At 38.9% G+C, this 26,315-nt stretch overlaps 1 protein-coding gene across 1 annotated transcript; it reads left to right on the top strand.

The window, feature by feature from the left end:
- Positions 1-2,346: 2,346 nt before the first annotated feature.
- RBM44 (RNA binding motif protein 44) lies at positions 2,347-26,295 on the top strand. Its single transcript, XM_034786421.1, has 14 exons — positions 2,347-4,213; positions 4,346-4,404; positions 4,866-5,042; positions 7,110-7,296; positions 7,388-7,413; positions 11,481-11,571; positions 11,954-12,053; positions 14,556-14,690; positions 18,132-18,217; positions 18,309-18,382; positions 18,796-19,192; positions 20,045-20,190; positions 20,507-20,652; positions 25,136-26,295. The coding sequence occupies exons 1-13, from the start codon at positions 2,669-2,671 to the stop codon at positions 20,646-20,648; spliced, it is 3,165 nt and encodes a 1,054-aa protein (XP_034642312.1). The 5' UTR covers positions 2,347-2,668; the 3' UTR covers positions 20,649-20,652; positions 25,136-26,295.
- Positions 26,296-26,315: the final 20 nt, after the last annotated feature.

Genomic DNA, 26,315 nt, shown 5'->3' with positions numbered 1-26,315 from the left:
TGGGAGTTCTGGGGGGGGGCTGTCAGGGGGTGGGGAGTGGTTGGATGGGGCGTGGGAGTCCCAGGGGTCTGTCTGGGGGTGGGGGTGTGGATAAGGGTTGGGGCAGTCAGGGGACAAGAGGCAAGGAGGCTTAGATAGGGAGTGGAGTCCCGGGGGGCAGTTAGGGGCAGGGGTCCCAGGAGGGGGCAGTCAGGGGACAAGGAACGGGGGGAGGGTTGGGGGTTCTGGGGGGGCGGGAAGTGGGAGGCGCGGGGCTAGGGCGGGGCTCCTCCCGTCCTCTTTTTTGCTTGTTGAAATATGGTAACCCTAGATGATGTGAATGTCATATTTACAAAGCTGAGTGGACTAAATTTAGGAAGCATGAAGTAAGATGGACACTTGTGATTTCTTTGATTATGTAGAAGTTGTGCAATGTGTGCTTCAGATTAATGGGGGTTTTGTTTCTTGGGGTTTTTAGCTTCTTGTTTGGTTTGGGGGTCGGTTTGCAGTACACATCAGAGCTATCCAGTGTCTTGTGCATTAATCATTTAAAAAAAATTGGGAATATTAAGAGATTTCTTTAAACATCTGGAAAACATGCAGATGTTTTCTGGAAGTGCCATGGGAGACTAAATGTATTGTTAAGCATGTACGTAGTATTTATGTTTAAAAGGTTCCCATGTCAGAAGGAGAGACTTTCCTGACAGTTGCCATTTAGATTTTCCCAAATATTCCAAATATTGATGTTGCAGCACAAGTTTTCAGAGGATTAAGTAATAGAAAGACATTTCCCTCTTCCATTTTTACACTATCACTGCTTATAAGTATAGCTCAAATTTGATTTAAGGCTTGGATTTTCATTTGAAATATATACTACTGTACATTTGCATGTTCACATACTATTGACAATGTTAGTTTGGTAGTTATGTAGAGTGAGTTAGTAGAAAACAGACATTCAAAAATCACGGTTTTTTTTAATCCCAGAAGATAAATTTGCTTTTTTGTAGATCGTACAGAGGTTAATGCAGGATGAGAGATTTGCCTTCAGATCCTGCTTTTCTGTGTTAATCTTTTAAATTTGATTTTGAGTTACTGTCCTGAGGATGGGGGAAATAATTTATTTTCCATTCCTACAATTTTACTGTTTGTTTCCAATGTGTTAGTCAGAAAAGCCTGAAGTATTAGAACTGGTAGATATACCTGTTAGTCCTTACCTGTAAATGTAACTAAGCCCTGACCACTTTTCAACAAAGTCTCTGGCTATTTGGTTCCAGCTGTGTTTTCCCCTGCCTAGTATATTGTTTTATTTTGAAATGTGTTTCAATCTTTTGAGTCATAATAATATTTTGATGACTGTATGTTTAAGGAACAAGAAATTACTTGTAACTTTGTTTCTTTGAAGTTAACTTTTCACAGGATTCCCACTTACTTATCCCACCTCCCCTCACAGTTTGCGGTTCCATTCCAAGTTGATATATTCCTGGTAGGACATTATACCATGTCCATCCTTGAAATGAGGAGGTGGCTTTCTGTCAGCACTTGCAAGATTCCTAGTTCTCGGGAGACATAGGACTCCACTCTTTCACTTCTACCTGCCTTTTTTTTAGACAAGCTCTACTACTCATTTAAAATGGTTTCTGGGGTATCAGAAGTCTCCTCTGCCACAATGTTACTCCAATACTGTATCAAAACTATTTGCATGTTATCATGACTTTAGTAATGTATGATGTAAATTTCTCACTGTATACCAATAAAAAAAGAACTCATGGTTCAGCTAAGAAATAAATATTTCATAGAATATCAGGGTTGGAAGAGACCTCAGCAGGTCATCTAGTCCAACCCCCTGCTCAGAGCAGGACCAACCACAACTAAATCATTCCAGCCAGGGCTTTGTCAAGCTGAGCCTTAAAAAGTTTTAAGTATGAGAAAAGTGAGAAGATGGAAAGTTTACCTTGCCCCTTTGCCTGATTGATAAGAGAAGGAGCAGTGTTAAATCTAACTGGATTGTGGGGATGCCTGGAATTATATTAGATAAAATATGTTTTCATTATACTTAAAATAAGTAAGGCCTTGGCTACACTTACCAGCTAGTTCGACGGCTGGAAATCGAAGTTCTGGGTTCGACTTATCGCGTCTAGTCTGGACGCGATAAGTCGAACCCGGAAGTGCTTGCCGTCGACTGCGGTACTCCAGCTCGGCGAGAGGAGTACCGCGGAGTCGACGGGGGAGCCTGCCTGCCGCGTGTGGACCAAGGTAAGTTCGAACTAAGGTACTTCGACTTCAGCTACGTTATTCACGTAGCTGAAGTTGCGTACCTTAGTTCGAATTGGGGCGGGTAGTGTAGACCAAGCCTAAGAATAGCAAATCTTTCTGGGGGTTTTTCATGGTTTGCCTGATGACTTCTCAGTGAGATTTTCTGTTTTTAGAGAGCACACCATACAACCCTGACTTTTATCACAACATAGTTGATCACAGCATGATACCACTTCTATTTTATCTGACAAAATGTTTTATACATTGACATTTTTGTGCAGAATAGATCATTTTGAACTTCTCTTCTTATTTTTAATCAGGTGAGAAACCAATAAATAAAAACAAGCTGTTGATTTCAAGATTTTGTAGTGAAAGTGAATTGGAGGAAACTGTGTTTGAGCTGATTGCTTCTAGTGACAACTCTGATACTTGGACCATGGAACAAAGAGAAAACATCAGTGATAAGAGTAAAACAGGAGTCTTCACTGAGCCAGCCTATGCTATAGACAAGTCTGATGAAATTGATTGTGTTGATACTCTGTTCGGTGAACTTGCAGAGGGCGTCAACTGCTCTGTTTCAGGCCAGGCATATTCCATAAATGTCTCAGAATTAAAGTTTCCAGATGAAAGCTTAGCTTGTTTCAGTTCATCACTAGATGCAGAACTTGAAACTTACAATAAAATAAGAGAGAGGATTTCCAAAGTGTATGAAGACAAAAGTGAAGCTGGTATGTTGGGAAAGGTCTGCAACAATATACATTTCAGTTACAAGGAGAGTGACGACAGACCCAAGAGTGATGTAGATGAAGACTCACAACTAGAGTATCACAGTGCTGAAGAGCAAGATTATTCTGGTCAAAATACCTCATATATGCCTTTTGCGCAAATTAAAACTCCAAGGACACAAAATTCAGAAGTTCTGGAGTTGGGAGAGCCACTTTATGAAGTTATATGTGATGGAGCCATAGGTGGGCAAACTCCTGTTAGCAGATTAGGTGATGGTTCTTTTCCCTTGGATTATGGTGCTGTTGATGAGTTTTATAATAAAGCAGCTATACCAGAATTCTCAAAAACATCTCAGGACTCCATATCACAGATGGATTACAAAGGCCTGAAATGTGAAAATCATGAAGAGGAACAAACTGAAGATACATATCATAGTAAACTTGGTGAAAAGTCATTTGAAAGTGATACTGTTGTGAATAGAGAATATCAAAAATCACTCTCCACGAGCAGTTCAGAAAATCAACAAAAGATGGAGGCTGTTTCTTTTTGTGATGTTGCACAGTCATCACAAATGGCTATAAAAAAAGTGTTTAAAATGAGCGATACTAACAGCATGTTGCAGAAGCATGGAAAGACTTGTGTATTACCATGGGAAAGATCTTCTGTGACATCCACACAGATTTCTAGCAAAAATGCAGACTATTCAATTTCTTGTAGTTGTGAAGAATCATTTTTGTCTGCATTTAATTCTGATTGTCATGATTGCAGCCAGAAGACTGTTGAAAGGAAACCAGATTTTTCTTTTGCACTCCCCAGAATTCCAATGAAAGATGGTCATTTGTCTTGTGTGGAAGTTATAGATAAGTATGCTGGTAATAGTACCAGACATCAAGTAGATTTTCCTGACTCAGAAATCAAGTGCCTCACATGCTTGAATAATGCTACAAGTAATAATAAAGTTACAGTTAACCAGAGTGTTGATGCAAGTTCTGATTTTAGGGCTTGTTTCACTACAAGCAGAGCTACTAGTGCTAATGCTTCTGTGGTATCTAAAGCAAACAACACAAAGTTAACAATGATGAACAAAATCAAGTCTGAAGAATGGCAGAGTGAGACCTGTAGAAGTATTGCCTGCAATACAGATTTGTCATGTGTAGGTGGCAGTATGGAGCAGATTGCCTCATGGCTTGCTGAGACATGGGAAAATTGTATCTACAGTGAAATCCCAACAACTGAATGGAATTCACAAATTAAGGTAATTTTGAGCTCACTGAGCAACTCAAAATAAACTCAGTTTCTAAAACAAAATAATTATATTTGTAACTCTTTCAATGTCAGTAAATGCAGATTGTATAATTCTTTTCTTTTAAATGATTATTGTTTCTAGGATCCTTTGGAGTTGAAAAATAAGTTGAGTGTCAGAGATTTAAGAGAAAATCCTGACAGGTATGTCATACATTGTAAATATTTGTATTTATGGATGCTCAGTGATAAATGTAGAATTTACTTAATAGTCTTCAGGTTCTCTGAAGAAGCAAATTAAGAATTCAACGAAAATATTATTTAGAATGCTTGCTCTGAAGATTAACAGAGCCACTGAGCTTCATTTAATTTTTATGACTGCACTTTCTGCATAAAGATGACTAGAGTGGTAGTGCCATTTCCTCCTCTTAGTTAGGGATCAATATAACGTGAAAGCCACCATGCTTGATACTGCGGAGTACTGTTGTTCCTATTTGGCTAGTGGAGAGTAGGAATTAACTGATTTTAAGTTTCAAGTTTTCCTTCTAAAATGTAGTCAGAAATACCTTTTGAAAGTTATACAAATGTCAAGATAATACATACACAATAAATTAAGAAATATTCTCTCGCTTAATCAGTTCAATAATATATTTTTCCTTTTAAAGGATGTTGCATCTTAGCAAAGAAATTGAGAAGAATTATTCATCAAACTGTTGTAGGATGTTGCTGCGGAGAGCTATAAAAGCAGAATTGCAGCTTCTAAGAACTCACTATTGGATGTGTCATCAGCACTGCTGGAAGATTTACAGACTTGTTATAGAAGAAAGAGAATGTTTTAACAGGCATGCATTTTATTTTTCTTGAATAAAACAGATATGTAATATTCTTCAATAGGATAGAATTTAAGAAATCCAGCTGCTCGTTAATCTAAAGAGAGCAACAGCAAATGCTTTCCTAAAATCCATTTGAACGTCAACCAAATAACTGTTACTTATTTGATAGTATCTTGTGAAATTAAAATATTCCAAATATAATTAATATTAGTCACTGCTAACTACTGTATGCATTGTTGTACACATGTAGTTGTAATATTTATTCAAATACACTCACTGGACCAGTTAATCAGTTCTGCTGAAGACACATTCTTAGGGTGTAATGCCAAAACATCAGAGTATTTTGACCCAATCAGAAGATGGTGGTGTTTGCCACAGAGTTCAAATTGCTAGTAATAACTGGCCTAATTCTTTATTTACTTTTGTCCCTGCAGTAATATTTTGTGTTTTGTTTAGGTACTATTGGAAGGGCATTAGTTGCTGAATAGGACTGCTTTATTCTAAGTGGAACAGGTAGTGATGCATATAGTTGAGATTGCCTGACACTTTCCATTATTAGATCCTGTTTTCAGTTGCTTATCACTTTATCATACTTTAACCATCCAGCCTGAAATTTTCCATAGCAGGTGTTTGCCTCAGGCTGTGCGTGCACTTTGAAAATTTCAGCTAAATCGGTTCACTTGTTTCCAAGAACAAAGTTACAGGAAAGTCTTTGCGGAGTGACTGAACATGCTCCCTTCCAGGAGCTGGTGCGGACACTGTAGTGCCAGGTCCTGGAACTTAGAATAGGAAGTCTCCTATGCTATCATTGTACCACTGCTGGTGCCCAGGCAGCACAGAGGACGAGGAAACAGCCTGATGCAAATGCCAGAGGGTGAGAGCTAGGGTAGGAACAGAGAGGCACAGGGGAAATAGAAGCCAAGTGAGACTGAGAAAGGAGCTGGAAGAATGAATTAGGTGCAGATTCGTACTGAGCAGTGGAGGGGGGGGGGGAGGGGGAGAAGAAAAGAGGGAACATGGATAGGATCCTGAGGATGGTTAGGAGTAAAAGGTCAGACAGGCTGGGTCTGAGGCTGGGACCAGGGACAAAAGAGTTTATAACCACTAAATCACACTTCCTCTTAAGAACTTGGAATTGAACCCATGATTCCTGAGCCTCACAGTCTTCTTGTGCTAGCAAATAGTTTTGCAACCCATTGGCAAAGTTTGCGTTTCATCCTCCCTTGCTGGTTTGTCCACATAAAGGGTAACAGCTTGTTCCTACTAGTTACTTTGTAAGTTCAAATGATTAGAGTTCTGTGCAGTGGATTTAGAGCCCCCAGTCCTGTTGATGACCCATGTGGAGGTCAGTATGATTCTGCATGATGGAATAAGATTTTTTAGTTTGCTTAGGAAAAAAAAAAATCTTAGGAAGTTGCATCCAAAACCACTTCAGACTCCAGGTCAATAGACCATAAAAGAAAATAGAACAATGTTCAGTTTTATCTTCAATTTGTATTCTCTTAAACTAAATGCCCACCAGTCTGGAGGAATTCTTTGGGATTGTTTAAAGTGATTTAAGATCCATTTGTTATCTTTGAGGGCGGTATATTTCAATCTGCCTTTTAATACACTTACTGTGCCCTGGGGAAACAAATTTTGACTCAGCTGTCTCCAGTTGATCCCATGGGTGGATCTTACACAGAAATAACTCTGGATTGGTGAGTATTAATGAAAAGATATATTTACAAATAGGAAACAAATTATCCTATTGTATTTTTTAAATTTATTTTTATTAAGACTTTTAAATAATTACAAATAAGCATTCTTTCAAAGGGTCCAAGAATCTATATAGAAAAAAAGAAATTCTTGTAAAAAGGAAAGTCCACACATAAAACTGCATTAGAGATCACAAAAGACCAAGATGGTTTAAGCTAACATTTATTCAAAATAATAGATTTCTTCATATGTGGTGGGGGAGATGCAGGGACATGAAAAATCTTGAGGCACCATAAAACATTTTTGATAATTCTTGAAGCAATAATGTAACAGGAATGTCCTATTAGGTATTTGAAGTGCTTTTTTATATTTTTTCAGGAATTTTAAAAGTGACATTTCCAAGACTGAACTAGGGTCATCTTTGTTGTCTGTTTTTGAAGAACTGAAGGCTAGGTATGAAAGCATGAGAGAAAAATTAATCATGGGTATACCATTGGATTCACTGCCCCCATTATCAGTAGAGTCAAAATTGCTCTCGATCTTTTCTTCTTATGTTCCTTCAAAGGTACAGTAGGTTTTTATTTAAGTTACTCTTTGGCTTTAAGTAGGAATGTTTTTATTTAAAAACTAACGGAATTCTTTTTTTTTCTTGACAGTTAGTGAAAGACAACCTTCTTTATAAGTAAGTAATTACAATTTTTATTTATCTATTCAGATTAAGGTATAGACCAGAAGTGAGCGCAAAATAAATAGTGTGAGTATTTTTGTTTTTTTGTGTAAGAACTTCACTTGTTACTTCAACTCCGTTTAGCTGAAAAAGCAGGTTGGCACTTTTGGCAGTGAGATTTTATTTAAGAGTGAAGTTTTACTCTGCAAAGTAATTGTATGCAAATGGTATTGTAGAGTTCTATGTTTGTATCCTCATGACCTTCAGTTCAGATTTTCTCAATTTACACATAAAAAGGTATATTTTCCCTACCATTCAACATTCAATTTCTATCTGGGAGCTTAAATTCAAGCTGTGTTATTTCTGGCTTGCATATATTCACCAGTAATAAAGATTTTTGCATTCAGCACATAGTTGACAGTTCTGTTGTCAATGTGCAAGTCTGAAAGGAGTCCAGTTCACTGTTCCATAGATGCATTGTCTGCAGCGCTAATGGGTAACAAGTAAGGCTGTCAAGCGATTAAAAAAAATTAATTGCGATTAATCGCGCTGTTAATAATAGAATTTAAATTTTTAAAAATATTTTTGGATCTTTTCTACATTTTCAAATGTATTGATTTCAGTTACAACACAGAATACAAAATGCACTCAAAAAGAAACCAATGTAAAACTTTAGAGCCTACAAGTCCACTCAGTCCTACTTTTTGTTCAGCCAATCGCAAAGAGAAACAAGTTTGCTTACATTTACGGGAGATAATGCTGCCCACTTCTTAATTACAATGTCACCTGAAAGTGAGAACAGGCATTTGCATGGCACTGTTGTAGCTGGCGTTGCAAGATATTTACGTGCCAAATGCGCTGAAGATTCATATACCTTTTCGTGCTTTGGCCATTGTTCCAGAGGACATATTTCCATGCTGATGACGCTCGTTAAAAAAATAATGCATTAATTAAATTTGTGACTGAACTGGGGGAGAATTGTATGTCCCCTGCTGTTTTACCTGCATTCTGCCATATATTTCATGTTATAGCAGTCTCGGATGATGACCCAGCACATGTTATTCATTTTAAGAACACTTTCACTGCAAATTTGACAAAATGCAAAGAAGATACCAATGTGAAACTTTTAAGATAGCTACAGCTTGATCCAAGATTTAAGAATCTGAAGTGCTTTCCAAGATCTGAGAGGGATGAGGTATGGATCATGCTTTCAGAAATTTTAAAAGAGTAAGACTGATGCGGAAAGTACAGAATCCAAACCACCAAAAAGAAAATCAAAATTCTGCTGGTGGCATCTGACTCAGATGATGAAAAGGAACATGTGTTGAGCCGCACTGCTTTGAATCGTTAACAAGCAGAACCCGCTATCAGCATGAACACATGTCCTCTGGAATAGTGGTTGAAGCATCAAGGGACATATGAATCTTTAGCGCATCTGGCACGTAAATATCTTGCGACACCAGCTACAACAGTACCATGCAAACACCTGTTCTCACTTTCAAGTGACATTGTAAACAAGAAGCAGGCAGCATTATCTTCTGCAAATATAAACAAACTTGTTTATCTGAGCTACTGGCTGAACAAGAAGTAGGACTGAGTAGGCTCTAAAGTTTTACATTGTTTTATTTTTGAATGCAGGTTTCTTTTGTACATAATTCTACATTTGTAAGTTCAACTTTCATGATAAAGAGATTGCATTACAGTACTTGTATTAGGGGAATTGAAAAATAGTATTTCTTTTGTTTTTTACAGTGCAAATATTTGTAATAAAAAATAAATATAAAGTGAGCACTGTACACTTTGTATTCTGTGTTGTAATTGAAATCAATATATTTGAAAATGTAGAAAAGCATCCAAAATATTTAATACATTTTAATTGGTATTTTATTACTTAGTTGGTATTCTATTGCTTTTTTAAATTAAATTTAAATTGCAATTAATTTTTTGAGTTAATTGCGTGACTTAACTGCGATTAATTGACAGCCCTAGTAACAAGTAGCAAAAAACATACATCCCTCGGGTACACAAAACTACGTAAGCAGGGAAGTTAAGTTAAGTCACCTAACAGTGCATAGCTTTTATTCCCTCACACATAGTCACACACCATATCATTTCCACGACTGTCGTATACCATAGTCCACATACCACAGCATTAATTCTCCCCCCTACGTATGTCAGCCTTCTAGTACGTGGTTTACCAAACTTCTCCTACAGCCTTTCCTTCTGCACACCACCTTCACAACTACTGCCTTCTTCCTTTAATTTTCCAGTTTTCTTTTGTCAGTATTTTAAAAACATGTATATTTAAATACTGTATCATAAAAGAATGCCACAGCAGAATAATAAATGATTGCCATATTATGACCTTGTATAAGTAGGACAAAGGGAAAAGAGAAATAAAACTTCCAGTATTACTGTGTAATTGCAAAATTATTTGTCTTGTGAGAAAGAATTTAAAAATCAAGCAAATCATATCTCATAGCTACTTTTAAACTTTCTCTTAATCATGTTAAATGTAGTCAGACTGAGTAACATGAAATATACTCTTAAAATGAAAAATATAGCTACAGAAATAAACAATTTAAATAATTGCTGGTTACATCAAAATGTATACAAAATATTTGCATAAGAGGGATAGTGATTCTATTAATAAAAGTAGGTAAGAGACAGTAAGGTAGTATTACAGTGGATGACTGAAAAGGTCTCTAAAATGTTTCCTGGAATTGATATTTTTCTTTTAGTATGTATCACATTACCAAATAATTAATTTTAACTTCCAAACAATTGTTTTTCTATAAATCTTAATTAAATTAAATGGTAAAATATTCCTAGCAATAGGAACAAACTGTACTTTTTTTTCTTTCTCTGTTAATATCTAGTATGTTTATAGAATCTTCAAATGTACAATTGTTGTCTCTCTAAAATTCCTATTAAAATAGAATCATAGATTATTAGGGTTGGAAGGGACCTCAAGAGATCATCTAGTCCAACCCCCTGCTCAAAGCAGGATCAATCCCCAACTAAATCCTCAAATGGCTCCCTCAAGGATTGAACACTCAACCCTGGGTTTAGCAGGCCAGTGCTCAAACCACTGAGCTATCCCTCGCCCATTATTAAACTTTAGTATCTTTTACATTGGATATGTTGATGTTTATATATTAATTTTTCCTCGTCTTCAATCAGCTAAGAAAAATAAAGTTGGTAGAGACCATCCATTTTGAAAATTACACTGAATAACAGGAGACTATATTAAAATTTATAATCTACAGTAACTCCTCACTTAACGTCTTCCTGCTTAACGTTGTTTCAAAGTTACGTCGCTGCTCAATTAGGGAACATGCTCGTTTAAAGTTGTGCAATGCTCCCTTATAACGTCATTTGGCTGCCTGCTCTGTCCACTGCTTGTAAGATTCTGTGCAAGAGCAGCGACTTTACAAGGGACCATTGCACAAGTTCCTCTTCTCCGCCTCTTCCGCCTCCCTCCCAGCGCTTCTTCCCAGGGCCAAACAGCTGTTTGGTGGCACTTAAGACTTTCTGGGAGGGAAGGGGAGGAGCGGGGAAGCGCTGCCTCTCCACTTCTCCCCCTCCCTCCTTCCCAGAAAGTCCTAAGTGTCGCCAAACAGCTGTTTGACGGCCCTTAGGACTTGGGGGAGGGGAAGGTGCGGGGACGTGACATGCTCCGGAGAGGAGGTGGACTGGGGTTGGGAAGAGGTGGGCCTGGAGTGGAGTGGGGACGGGAAGAGGCGGGCCTGGAGCATCCCCCAGCAAAGTCGGCGCCTGTTCTTCTCCGGGGAAGCTGCTGCTGCGAAGGTGTTTCCTAGCATCCTTACCTGCAGCAGGCTGTGCCTGTGTGGGGTAAGCCAGGGGCACTTCCCAACCACAGTACATACTGTACAATATATAATGCCTTTTGCCCCCCCCCAAAATTTCCTTAGAACCTAACCCCTGCATTTACATTCAATCTTATGGGAAAATTGGATTCGTTTAACATCGTTTCACTTAAAGTCGCATTTTTCAGGAACAGATCTACAATGTTAAGTGAGGAGTTACTGTATTTTCAAAAGTTGCATGTTATTTTTTAGTTCTAGTTCTGCGGCAGAAAAGTCAGGCTTGGAAATGTCAAAACATCAAGAGAGTGAAATTTCCTCCAGCCTGAAAAGAACACCACCTTTAGTGAGTTTCCTGAACATTTACTTTGGAACCTTCTTATAAGCTAATAATCTTTTAAAATCCTATTCTTTATGCAGACATATTTTTAGAACAGTATATAAAAATATAATTTTGATCTTTACACTGCATCCAAGAATTGGCATTTCTTAGCATATATCTCAGTGCTAGCAATGCGATACAATGCAACTGATATTACCAAGGGATTATAATACTGCTTTCGAAATGTAAAATGATTGAGATCTTGAACTAAGATTAGTGGGCAAAAGTTTTTCTATAGCTAATTAGCATATCTATAGTGTGAAACTTGGAAAAATATTAAATTATGCATTTTAAGCTAAAAATGGTTTTGTTACTCAACAAGTAACTAATGCAAGCCTATTTATAGGTCACTCCTCAAATGTGTTTAACTGACAACAGGCAGCATAAGCAATATCCTTCCTACAAGAACTTTGAAATAAAGTATGAGGCTCAAGATATAGAAAGGGGTAAGTTAGATGTATCTAATTCAAGATTTGACAGTAAAGTTCAGCAGGAACAGCACAATGTATTTGTTATTTGTATTATGAATTTGCAAATACCCAAAACCTCTGAATAAAATATCCACATTGATACTCTACTGCCCATTCTCTAAGGGGTCATTTAATGTTAAATCAACTACACACTGCAGTTTCAGATATACAATCTGTGGGTAATGTAACAAAGAAATGGAAACATGCACAAATATGTTTTCTATGTAGCTGCAAACCACAGTATCTTGAATAATGTTATGTAGAGGCCTTAGAAGAATGATTCCCTTTAAGTATAGTGTGAGTCAATGGTGACAGGGGAAAGTCGTGTATTTTACCTACATGTTAATATTACTACAATTAAATTATTTTCTCTAGGTTCTGGAGAATGATTGTAGTTAGGGCTCTCAAGTGATTAAAACAATTAATCATGAGTAATCACGCTGTTAAACAATAATAGAATACTATTTATATAAATATTTTTGGATGTTTTCCGCTTTTTCAAATATATTGATTTTAATTACAACACAGAATACAACGTGTAGAGTGCTTACTTTCTATTCATTTTTTGTTACACATATTTGCACTGTAAAAATAAAAGAAATAGTATTTTTCAATTTACTCAATACAAGTACTGTGGTGCAATCTCTTTATCATGAAAGTTGAACTCACAAATGTAGAATTATGTACCAAAATAACTGCATTCAAAAATAAAACAATGTAAAACTTTAGTGCCTACAAGCTCACTCAGTCCTATTTCTTGTTCAGCCAATCGCTCAGACAAATAAGGTTGTTTACATTTGCAGGAGATAATGCTGCCCGCTTCTTGTTCACAATGTCACCTGAAAGTGAGAACAGGTGTTCGCCTGGCACTATTGTAGCTGGTGTTGCAAGATATTTACATGCCAGATGCTCTAAAGCTTTATATGTCCCTTGATGCTTCAACCACCGTTCCAGAGGGCATGTGTCCAGGCTGATGACGGGTTGTGCTCGATAACAATACAAAGCAGTGCGGACCGACTCATGTTCATTTTCATCATCTTAGTGAAATGCCACCAGCAGAAGATTGATTTTCTTTTTTGGTGGTTCGGGTTCTGTAGTTTCTGCATTGGAGTGTTGCTCTTTTAAGACTTCTGAAAGCATGCTCCACACCTCGTCCCTCTCAGATTTTGGAAGGCACTTCAGATTCTTAAACCTTGGGTCGAGTGCTGTAGCTATCTTTAGAAATCTCACATTGGTATCTTTTTTTGTATTTTGTCAAATCTGCAGTGAAAGTGTTCTTAAAATGAACAACATGTGCTGAGTCATCATCCAAGACTGCTATAACATGAAATATATGGCAGAATGCAGGAAAAACACAGGGTAGGAGACATACAATTCTCCCCCAAAGAGTTCAGTCGTAAGCTTAATTATCGCATTATTTTTTTAATGAGCGTCATCAGCATGGAAGCATGTCCTCTGGAATGGTGGCCAGAGCATAAAGGGGTATACCAATGTTTAGCATATCTGGCACATAAATACTTTGCAATGCCAGCTACAAAAGTGCCATGCAAACATCTGTTCTCACTTTCTGGTGACATTGTAAATAAGAGGTGGGTAGCATTATCTCCCTTAAATGTAAACAAACTTTACAAATTGTCTTAGCAATTGGCTGAACAAGAAGTAGGATGAGTGGACTTGTAGGCTGCTAAGTTTTGCTTTGTTTTGTTTTTGACTGCATTTATGTAACAAAAAACTGTTTGTAAGTTGCACTTTCACAATAAAGAAATTGCAGTGCGGTACTTGTATGAGATACATGGGGGGTGTAACCATAGGTGCTGAAAAATACGGTTTGTTTTGTTTATCATTTTTACAGTGCAAATATTTGTAATAAAAATAATATAAAGTAGGCAGTGTACACTTCGTATTCTGTGTTGTAACTGAAATCAATATATTTGAAAAAGTGGAAAACATCCAAAAATATTTAAATAAATGGTACTCTTTTATTGTTTAATGGTGTGATTAATCACGATTATTTTTTAATCACTTGACAGCCCTAAACATAACCAATATTTTTAATCTCTTCCTTTATTTTGAAAAAGGAACTAACATGATGTGTATGTTACACAACATTTTTTCTCTATCTTACAGATGAAACTGAATCAGAAAGGTGAAATCACTTGCCTGAGACCATACGAGTCAGTGGCAGAGTCAGGATTAGTGCTCAGGGCATCCTAATTCTCAGCCTTGTGCTCATTTCTGCAGGCAACTCTGCCTTCTCAATATCATTGCTTGAATTTTAGTACAGACGTTCCCCGACTTACGCAAGCGTTCCGTTCCTGAACGTCTTGCATAAGTCGGGAACGTATACCCGACAATTACACGCGCAAAAAGAAAAAAAGTTTACGGAACCTTTTCCGTAAGTGCGGGTTTGTGTAAGCGGGTTTGCATAACCTGGGGAGCATCTGTATATGAAACTAAGTTTGCTTTAATGTGTTGCAGACTGCAGAAAAAATCAAGAAATAAATGAAGACTGGTTTGATGCTAAAGAAAACTTTACAGTGACTGATTTTTCAGTAACACTTCTAGGGAATGAAAAAGAACAAGAAAATCTAGAGAAGGTCATTAGTAAAAAAGGTGAGTTGAGCACTCTATTGGTTTAGGTAAGAATGGCATTAGTGTTGCTTTATTGAACATTGCTTGTCCTCTGAATGGTCAGCTGGATTTTCAAGTGCTACTTTTTCATATTTTTTTAGTACTATTCTCTTTCCTTGTTTGCGATGAGTTTCCTATAAAGAATTGCTTCTAGCTTTTGTGTAAAATTTACCACTTTGGCCAAGATTTTCAAATGTGTATGTCATCAAACACAAACCTGGAAATATTCCTCTTTAATTTTTTCTAATACTGACTTCTCCAGAGATAATTAGGACAGATTCACACTCTTGAGATTGTGCCCCTGTATGGGGGCATGGTTGGAACTACTCAAATTAAGTGTAGTAAAAGGATAAAGCTTGTTGGTTCCATAAGAGGAGGGGAGGCTGTCTTCCTCTTTACTTGGGGGGGTGCCCGACCCCTCCTTTGCCCCAGGCCCTGCCTGCACTCCACCACTTCCTCCAAGCCCCCACCTCACCTCTTCCCACCCCTGCTCCGCCCCAGTCCCCGCCTATCTCCACTCCTGCCCCCAAGCCCTCTTCCCGCTCTGTCCCGCCTCTTCCCTGCCTCTTTCCACCCCCTCCCTTGAGCATGCCCTGTCCCCGCTCCTCCCCCTCCTCCCAGGGCCTCCTGCACGCTGTGGAACAGCTGATCGTGACAGGCAGGAGGTGCTGGGAGGGAGGAGAGGAGTTGATCAGCGGGGCCACCGGTGATCAAGGTGGGGAGCTTGGCTGCCAGCGGGTGCTAAGTACCCACTATTTTTTTTTCTGTAGGCGCTCCAGTCGGCACCTATGGTTACACCCCTCACGCAATGGAATGTGGGAACCCTTTAGTGTTCCAACCAGTAGTACCTTTCTGATTGTGGTCAGTGAAGAACTCCCCGAGTCACTGCAACCAACTTTCTTGCTCTATAGCTCCATGTTGTTGCCTCTCCACTACTTTATTCTTACAGAAAATATATTTCAATAGCACGTCAAACCTAGTGTTCCCTATTTGATGCTTTGCATATTTTTTACAGCTCAAATTGGAGTCCCTGCATCAATGTCACCTGCATCAGTGCCCTTAGTATGTTCTTTCCTTTGGAAAGGACTGTGCATTCTCTGCTCCTGTGATTTCTGACTTTGAGCAATTAGGTGCTGAAGAAAGTTTGTAAAGTCTCTCTTGGCTTCTTAGCATCTTCTTGTGAATCTAGTGAGAAGCCAGCCTGGAAGACCTTGGAAGTTTCAGCTTCAAGTGTTCCTGAGTGGCAGGTTCCAGTTGCATGTCAAGACCTGCATCTTACTGACATCACTGCCCAGCCATTTCAGTGTATGCCAGACGTGGTTTGCAGAGGGGCACCTAGTGGACTGTCCCCTGTTAGCTGAAACCAACAATAATCTCTGGGTTCCTGAGACCCAGTGGTAGCTGGAGGAGGAAAGGATCAGCTTGCTCCTGCCCCCCGTAGCTGCTGCCATCCTTCCCCTTCTTGTCCTCCACCCTCATAGCTACCCACATGGGGCTCTGCTCCAGGGTAGGACCGTCAGCACTTTAAGGGACTCTAGAACTGACATCACAGTCCCTTGATGTGGCGCTGCCCAGAATATGAGGCTAGGTCTACACTACCCGCCTGAATCGGTGGGTAGAAATCGATCTCTTGGGGATTGAATTATCGCGTCTCGTCGGGACGTGACAGTCGATCTTCGAATCGACGCTCTTACTCCACCAGCGGAGGTGGGAGTAAGCGCCGTCGACGGGGAGCCCCGGAGGTCGATTTTGCTGCTGTCCTCGCAGCGGGGTGAGTCGGCTCCAATAGGTCGAATTCAGCTACGCTATTCGCGTAGCTGAATTTGCGTATCTTAAATCGACCCTCCCCCCCCCGCCCCCCCCGTAGTGAAGACCTGCCCTTAGTGTTGTGCAGGTGAGTGCTGGGAAGGTGGAAGGAGTGTCCTTCCCCATTCTACTGTAGAGCACCAGTCTCTCCCACACCTATCACTCAGCAGCAACAGCTATCTCACAAGCCACAAAATTCCAGCAGCAGCATAAGCTTTTCATCTCACCCCAATAATGACACCAGCTCCCAGTACCCATTTTTTAAATCCATAACACTCACAAAAGCCCTCCAAACCCTAAAAACGTTCGGTGGCCCAGTCCTATGCATGTTCAGTGGATCGCAGAATGTTGTGACTCAAAAAAGATTGAGACACTCTGATTTAACAGTATGGGTCTCAAAGCTATGTTTTGACACCATTGGAACATCTAGCTACACTTTATGCATAGTTGCTGAAGCACATCGAAACTTTGAGGACCTTAATTGCATATCTGGACAGTGTTTGATACAAGCTCCTCCTCTAGAAAGACGTTACGCCGTCAGAGCTGTACGCTTTTCCTGCGCAAGAGGGGATCACTAGAATCCCAATTTGTGACTAACTCTGACTTTGAGTCTTGGAAAGGAACCTATTGGTTAGAATTAAGAAAATTAGTTAGACAAGTACAATTTCAAATTAAAACCTGTACTCTGTTTTTAGAATCAATTTACCAGATTTTGTAGAAGTAAATGAAAAAATGTTTTTGGTCTTCATGCTCTCCTTTACAAAATTTAAAATATGTATATTTCTATGTAGTGTTTTAAGGCAACTATTTGAAAACAAATGCAATTTCACCCTTTTCCCTGTTGTATCATGAATAGGGCTCTACCCAATTCACAACCATGAAAAATACATCATGGACCATGAACTCTGGTCTCCTGCCATGAAATCTGGGCTTTTGTGTGCTTTTACTCTATACTCTACAGATTTCACTGCGGAGACCAGCGTTTCTCAAATTGGGGGTCCTGACACAAAAGGGATTTGGAGAGGGGTTGTGGTATTGCCACCTTTACTTCTGCACTGCAGCCTTCAGAGCTGGGCAGCTACAGCTGGAGAATGGCGGCTGCTGACTGCGGGCCCCCGCTCTGCAGACAGCAGTGCAGAAGTAAGAGTGGCAATACCGTACCATGCCATCTTACTTCTGCACTGCGGCTGGCGGCAGCTCTGCCGTCAGAGCTGAGCTCCCGGCCACCAGTCGCCGCTCTCCAGCCACCTGCAGCAGCGCAGAAGTAAGGGTAGCAGTACTGCAACCCCCCTACAATAACCTTGTGACACTCCCACAACTCCTTTTTGGGTCCGGACCTCTACAATTACAACACTGAAATTTCATATTGAAATAGATGAAATCATGAAACTTACAATTTTTAAAATCCTATGACCAAAATTGGCCAAAATGGACCATGAATTTGGTACGGCCCTAATCATGAAACACATTTTCTCCATTCAATCACTTCGATTTTTTTAGCAATCCCATTTTCCTTTTACATATTTTCTGCTTTTTTTTTTTTACAATTTATTGTAGATTGACTTGAATAAGGAATAGCACATTAATATTTTTTCTTGTATATTTCTATACTACCAGAAATAAAGATGGTGAAGAATACAAAAAGTGAGCCAAATAAGCATTATTTTATTCATGTTGGTGGCTTAAGTCCTTCAGTATCAGAGGTAAAATAGCCTTTCTTTAAATAATAATCATAATAATACCTTGTTTATTTAGTAAATGCTATTTACATCCTAAATATGCTATCTGTTGTAGGCTGATCTAAGGTCTCATTTCCAGAAGTATCAGGTTTTGGAGGTTTCAATATGTGAGTTTTCTAGTAACTACAGGTACATTCATATTAATGTAAATTTTATTTGTATTACATTTGTTGCTGACAAAATAAGTGGCACTTAGGAAAGTTTTTATTTTTTACTTTGTAAGTTACTTTAATGTCAGTGGAATTTTAATTAAATCAATACATTTTCTACAGGTTATATTTTAGATGTTGACTGGCAATGTCTGAGTTCCAGAAACAGTTGACATGTTACTGGAAAATACCAATTATAAAATGTTGTCCTTGATGGATTAAAATATTGTAGTTCAATTAAAAGCTGTAGCTAACATTTTAAAGTAGAGAGCTGCACCATAATCAGAAGCATTTGTAATTAATGGATTTGGTATTATCCACATATGGAAGCTGGTTAAATTGTATATTAAATTGTATTTTTTCTTAGTTCTTGCACATGTTTTTAAATTTTAGATATGCATCTCTGAGTTTTAAAAAAGCTAGTAAAGCAAAATTGGCTGTGGACGAAATGAATGGGAAAGAAATAAAAGGAAAAGCAGTAAATGTTCGTCTTGTAAAAACTGTAGGAGAAAATATACTTCCAGCTTTTCAAAAAGTTTCCAGACCACTTCACTATGAAAACCAATCCACTGATAATTTGGAAGAAAATATTCAAGTCAGAACTACCTGCTCTGTCCCGGACTCTTTGAAAGTGCCTTCCACCACCTCAACCTCTTTGAAAGTGCTTTCCCCTCCCTCAGTTTCTTCAGCAATGCCTGCCCCTACCCTGGCCTTTTCAAAAGTGCTCAGCTCTGATTTAAAACCACTTGCACATGAATCAGGACACCTTTTCTTCTCAGTGGATCAACAGGTAAATTATTCTTCCTGGGACAGATTACGATGAGTTTTTAAAGTTAATTCTTACTTTGTACTTAGCATATTTTGCAGTAGTGTTGGCTTGTGCAAAGTGCTCAAAAATCAGTATTTGTGGCATATTGTAGAAGGGACATAGCTCTCCATCTTTTCCTGCCTAATGTTGACATCTCCACCTTTATTTCTTTAATGATGTAAGCTCGTCAAATAACTATACCTGTACATTTCACCACTGGAATAAGTATGGTTTTATTTTGTTTTTTCTTTTAGATTTAAAAGTTTTCACTTTTAATAAGTTTGTATAAGTGTAATCCATTGTGATTTATTAAGGTACAAGAAAGATTTTTGTTTGGCAGAAGAGCGGAAGGGAAAACTTCTGTTTAAATTGTATCCTAAATTATACGATGAATTCATTTTCAGATTTTCTTCGTCCACTGACTTTATCCAATAACAAGCTTTGTGGTTGTGATTATTAAAAAAAACAAAAACAAAAAAAAAAAACCCTGAAAACTTATTCTACTTTTATTTAATATGAAAATGACTGTTCCTAGGGTAACTTAGAATTTGCCTAATTTAACATGGTTACACATGAAAAAACATAAAAATGGTAACCAAAATAAGAATGTTTTTAATTTTAAGATATATGCAGTAGTTAGTTACATTGTAACATGATCAGTTTTGATCCTGATATACATCTCTATAAATATTTTACTATTGAACTAAATCTGTAATTGCTCCAATAGTTTGAAAAATGGTACATAACAGAAGCGATAATCTTCTGTAAAATAGAATAAGCAATCCAAACAATACTTAACACATTCTGTGTTCAATTGTTTTAATTTGCATCTAGAGTACAAGAGAGAATCCTCTGCAGATAAAACCTGTTCAGTTCTCTCCTAATCCATCTGCTACCTTTATACCTCCTAACACATTGAACTTGAGCAGCTTTACCAAATTGATGAAGAAATTAGAAGAACTGCATCCCAAAGCTAGTAGGTAAGAATATCTGATTTTTCTCCACTGATTTATGAATCTAATATTCAAGATACAGACGCCCCCCAGGTTACGGAAACCCAACTTATGGAAATCTGCACTTATGGAAAAAGTTCCGTAAACTAGAAATAGGAGTGTGGGTGGGTTTTTTTTGTTTTTGTTTTTGCGTAATTGTCGGGTATACGTTTCCGACTTGTGCAAAATTCGAGTTACGCGAGCGTCTGTAGTCAAATGAAATGATAAATTTGGAATTGGTGAAAACATGTTTATATAATGTCACTCGGTTAAAGACAATCTTTTTTCTGTCTCACTTGTTTAGAGATAATATTGTGGATGCTTTGCTGGAGGTCAGAACAAATAATAAAGGTTTCCTAAGTGGCTTGTCTATTAATGTTATTGTGGAAATGGCTTCCTCTGTTCTGAAGAAATCTGCATCCAAATGTGAGGAAAAAGTAGCATAAAGAGGTGAGCATTCTAGTGCAGAAAGAAAAATACTTTGAAATAGTAAAGGTATTGTTTGTATGGCTGTATAACGTAGCTATATGTATAGCCTAGGAAATAACTTTGTGCTTTGATTACCACACATGCGCTTCATTGCCAGTGGGGAGTGCACTGAAAGAATTGTCACTGAAGAAGAATTAACTTCTTTTGGAATAGTTGTGTGATGATCACTTACAGTTTTTAAGGTTTACCAAGTTAAATTGCTAACTCTATCAGATATAAATCTCACTGTGTAAAATTTGGCATACTTGGGATGATATTATCCAAATTGTTTCAGAATTTCTGCTGATTTCACAACAGAAAGTTTAAATCTCCATTAACATTACTGTACATATAGATGGTGCTGCATTTACAAAAAATTTCCAGACAAAAGTGACATCTAATGGCCTGTTCTTTTAACAGAAATCGATATAGATAGTCCAGAGAATATATACTGGATCCAGTTTTGTATTAAAAGTTGACAGTCCAAGTTCTGTTAAACATGAGGATTGGAGGGTGATTTGCCTATCTTGGTCTTTTGGGGAGGAGGGGATTTATTTGATGGGATTCTGTGGATTTTGGTTTTTTTAAAGGAACTCGGATTGATCCTTCTTTCTGCAGCCCTGCATCTCCCACAGTTCTTGACATCTGGGCTGCTCTGTTCACTTTGCAGCTCACAGAGGCCGTTCAATTTTTTGGCACTTCCAGTCTGACTGCTGCTTCTTTGCTCCCACTCCAGGCCAATTTTTCTCCTTCTGAAGCAGAGTGTGGATTGCTGTTTTAGTGATCCTGCCTTCACATCTGCCTAATGGGGGGCAGGGGGAGGGGAGGGGTGTCGTCAAAATTTGGGGAAGTGGGGAGCATTGATCTCTCTCCTAGCCTCTCTTCTCCCCCCCTTGGTCAGTTTTTTGGCTGGGTGTTTGAACGCTCCCACTCCAGAGCCTTCACTGCAGTGCCTCCCTGCTGGTTCCTCTGCACCTTCCAGTTATGGCCGAGCAGCCTAAAAAGCACTGAATGAAAAGCCAAATATTGTTCCATCTGTGAGACAGCCACCCAGGATCGGCAGACAGTTAGTTATGCCCAGTCTTCCATTGTTAACTGTTAGGTCCCAGGGCTGAGTTAGACAGGCATGTAAAATCCCCTACCCACCAGAGCAGCCCTGACTCTAATGTATATGGGAAATTGGACCAGGAATCGATAGCAGAGCAGGGCAAGGCTCCAAGGATGAGGACTCCAGTCAACTGACTTGGGATAAATTCCAAGGGGTCCCTGGAAAACAGAGGGTAGACTTGCAGGGTCACAAGTCCCCCAAGTCCTAAAATATGTCCTAAGCATCATGGGAAAAGAAGCGGGGCTCATAAACACCTCTGGCCCTCTCCTATTTGGTCAGGAGGCTCTGGAAGTATTTTCCCTCACCACTCTCTGGGGTAATGGGACCCATCAGGCAAGGATTCAGAAAGAAATCTTGTCAGAGGACTTCAGGTCCACAGCATGACTAGCTGCAAAAGGCCTCACCAAAGTGCAACAGAGCTCATATGCTACGTGAGCTAAAAAAGTGAAAAAAGCAAAGCAAAAAAGGAAAGAGAAAGCATAAGAGATCTGGGAAATAGAAGCCCTCGGACTCCTCTTCCCCCTCTTCTGTAGAGGATAGTGAATTGTTGGACTCTGACTGATCAAGGCCAGGAAAAGACTCAGCAAAAGTTTGTTCCCCCTGAGAAATTCAAGGCCATGAGCAAAAAGGTTGTATCTACTGTTCAGATTCAACCAAAACAGAGCCCTGTGAGTAAGCCTATAAGAAAATTTCTCTTCTTGAACTGCTCCTCTGAGGCATGGTTCCCCTACATTCCTCCTTCAGGGAAGTAATCAGGAATGAATGAGACAAGTCAAGCTAGGGCAAACGTACTAACAAAAATGATCTTAGATTCTACAGGATCCAGCAATCAAAGGTCCAGCTTACTGAGATACATAAAGTGGACGCTCCCTTAGGGTTCCTGGCAAAAGATATGGTTATCCCCTCAGAAGGGGAGTTCTAGACAATACTTAGTCCTGCCTTGAGTTCAGGGGACTGGAGTAGATAACCTCTCGAGGTTCCTTCAAGTTCTGTGATTCTATGATTCTATTCTAAGGATCCCACGGTTAGAAAAATGGATGCCACTCTCAAAAAAGACTGAGGCCTCCTGAGCCTCCAACAGGGCATCCCTAGAGGCTGCTTGCTTTGCGAGAGCATCTCTCTCTTAGCTGGAAGATCTCAGAGCTCTCAAGGATAGAGATCACCCTGACTTCGACTCTATTTTGAAGAAAGTTTCCCGAGCAGCAGCGTTGCTGGTACCTCAATGGCTGTGATGAGATTCTTAGCCAAAGCCAGGGCCTCCAGCTCAGTGACCAGGTACTACCTATGGCTCTGTCCCTGGAAGACGTATAGCCACTCTAAACTGGTGTGTTCTCCAGATTTATGGGAGTCCTGCTTTCTGGGGAGAAGCTAGACAAAGTAGTGGCAGACAGTGCTGCAAAAATCTGAACAGTTCCTCCCAATGCCACACCATGCATTTAAGAAAGAGTACAGATAGGCCTTCAGACAAAGATGTTCCAGATGGAGACCCTAACCTCTACGGTGTCATCCCTGTTCCAGAGTACTTTCTGACTTGAGGGGATCTGGTGAATGCATACCTCCACATCCTGATCAGATCGTGCTATTGCAGGTTCCTACAGTAGCTGCCTTATAGAAGGGAGGAGATATGTGGGGTGAGTTCCCCCCCACATATGCAGGACCCGTCTCTCAGAGGGTTCATACAGCCCAGCCAAGGAGAGGCTTTGGGTGTGGAGGGACCTCACAGTGTACATTTCCATTTGCTATGACATAAGTATAGTGGGCTTCCTTTGAGAACAGTGTGCATGCACACCGTCTCCTCCATTATTTGCTGTTTGTCCACCTATGCCTAGAGTCACCATACCGTCCACTCTAGGGTGTTACGAGTTCTCTTTCTCAGTCCTCCAGCTCTTTCCTATTACAGTGGGTGGGATGTTTCTTGCACTTTCTCCCACATGCCCAGAACTGGTTCAGGGACGGGGATCTGTCCAGCCCCATCATGTCTATTCTCTTGTGGTGTTTCCTCCTCTAAGCTGCACAAGATCATTTATTTGGAGAGGGGCATTCTGCTCCTCAGTAAATTTTTAATGTCTCTGCTCAAGGGCAGTTGGAAAGGTTGGTGTTTATGTAATTACAAATAAGACCATAAGAATGGCCAGCCGGGGTCAGACCAGTGGTTCATCTAGTCTAATATCCTGTGTCCCAACAGTGGCCTGTGCCAGATGCTTCAGAGGGAATCAACAGAACAGGACAATTATCGAGTTTCCCACCCCCATCTTCCAGTCCCAGATTCTGGCAGTCAGGCTTAAGGATGCCCAGAGCATGGGGTTGTGTCCCTGACTCTCTTGACTAATAGCCATTGACGGACCTGTCCTCCATCAACTTACCTTAGTCTTTTTTGAACCCTGTTAAACTGTTGTCTTCACAACATCTCATGGCGACAAGTTATGTAGGTGGACTGTGCATTGTGTGAAGAAGCACTTCCTTATGTATATTGTGAACTTGCTGTCTATTAATTTCATTGGGTCACCCCTAGTTCTTGTGTTATGTGAAGGGTTAAATAACATTCCTTATTCACTTTCTCCACACCATTCATGTTTTTATAGACCTCTGTGATATCTGCCCTTAGTCGTCTCTTTTCTAAGATATTAACAATATATATCTATAGAATTGTATATATTTTATCATCTTCCCCACCTTTCCTATATCATTCATCATATTAGGCAAGCTCTTCAAAACATATACCAACTACCTTTGTGTTTGTACAGCACATAAAATAACAGAGCCATACACCTGAAGAGAGTCTCTGGGCACGATGCAGTATAACTACTAAATGGCACCAGCTGGCCCTGCCCTCCTATGGTGGTGATGAATTTCGCATGGGGATGCATTTACCTGAAAATTTGGAAGAAAAGGGGAGAGGGTTAGTCAGTAGCCCCAAATGTGTATTTAAAATTATAGATATCATTTTTAAATACACATTTTAAAGGCCAGTATTGGCAATTTGCTCATCCTGATCTTTGCTTTTAGGAAGTTACTTGAATTATGAGAACTGTGCTTTAAGCTGATTGCATATAGATAAAGAAAGCAATACTTAATATATTCAGATGTCTGTTTGATGGGGTTTTTGGAGAGGGCTAATAGTATGCTTCCCGTTGCAATAAAGGGCTGGAAAGCACTCAATAGGTGTTTGGCTGGCTGAATTCCTCTTAAAATAGTTACTTTAAAACTTCTGGGATTTTATTTATTGTGTGGCTAGGGTGCCTAGAGTCTTGGATAGGTGCCTTTATTACTTTAAATCTAAATAAAATTAAAGATGATAAATGTGCTAACGTTTTTACAGAATGTCTAATACTTAACAAAAAATTATTATTTTCACAGCATTACTAGCATGGATGCAGAAAAGACCAAGAGAACCAGTGTGGAAAAGTGCTTGTTTTTTTAATAATTTTTAGTTTTATTTACAAAACATTTGTAATACTTGAAAGCCTTGAAATGTGTTGTGTTCAAGTGGATGAGCATTCTCAAAATAGTATTTTATAAACTTTCCTTTGTAATTTTTTGTTCCACTCGTGAAAAGGTAGTCACAACAATCTGTAGCGAGATTTTGACTTTCATTGTGTGGGAGCTGGATAAAATGAAAGCAGCCTTCTGCCACTGAGGCTCTGAAGCAACCAAGTCATTAGTTGCCAATGGGAAAAAAATAACATCTGTGTAAAAACTGTAATCTTATTAGAGCATGTTAATGAGAAAAAGGTTAAAAATAACTTTAAGAAAAGTTTGCTCTTGTTAAAGTTTGTTTATAGATATTCCAGTATGTGCTTTCAAATTTCCTGTGGATGAACATCCTTTGAGGAAATACCTTTTGAGTAACTTAGTCAGTCCTGGAAGCTGGTGTAACATCTAAACGTATTTTGCAGCATATTATGTTTAACACTGTAGTGTGAAACAAATGTTATGTCACAGGTCTTCCATACAGCAAGTTACCAGTGTTTGTTTTGCAGGAGAGCGCGATATAAATACTAGTTGTAGATTTTGGTTTCACAAACTCATATTTAGACTTCTAAAAAATAAATGTTTGTAAATGTTGCATATGGTCTTTATTTCTTAATTTTGAAGCTATATTTTAAATTTTTCATAGATGAAAAATGTAGTGCAATAGAAAAATGACACTGAGGTTTTTGTATTGCCAACATGTAGCACAGTGTAAATGCATCAGGCCAACTTCCACTTTTTGAAGTGCTGCATAAAGATTGTGGCAGTTCATTATAAAGCTGTTAAAACTCAGAATTTCCACTTCAGGGGAAATTTCAACATTTTAGAATTTCCCACAAAACAGAATTTCCAAAAAATTTCTGTTTCAGTATTGTGAAATTTGCTTCAAATTTTATTGTATGGGTCTTTTCATTTATATATTTTATATTATTTCATAACACGTCAGAAGTATTAGTACATACTACATATATGTCATAATGTCAGAGGTAATGTAATAGTTGAAAAAAACTATTTTCATTTTATTTTTAAAATCAAAGGCACCTGTTAATAAGATCAGCATTTGAAC

Source organism: Trachemys scripta, chromosome 11 (assembly GCF_013100865.1).
Source record: "Trachemys scripta elegans isolate TJP31775 chromosome 11, CAS_Tse_1.0, whole genome shotgun sequence".
Lineage (NCBI taxonomy): Eukaryota > Metazoa > Chordata > Testudines > Emydidae > Trachemys > Trachemys scripta.
This window is presented reverse-complemented; position numbering and strand designations above follow the sequence as displayed.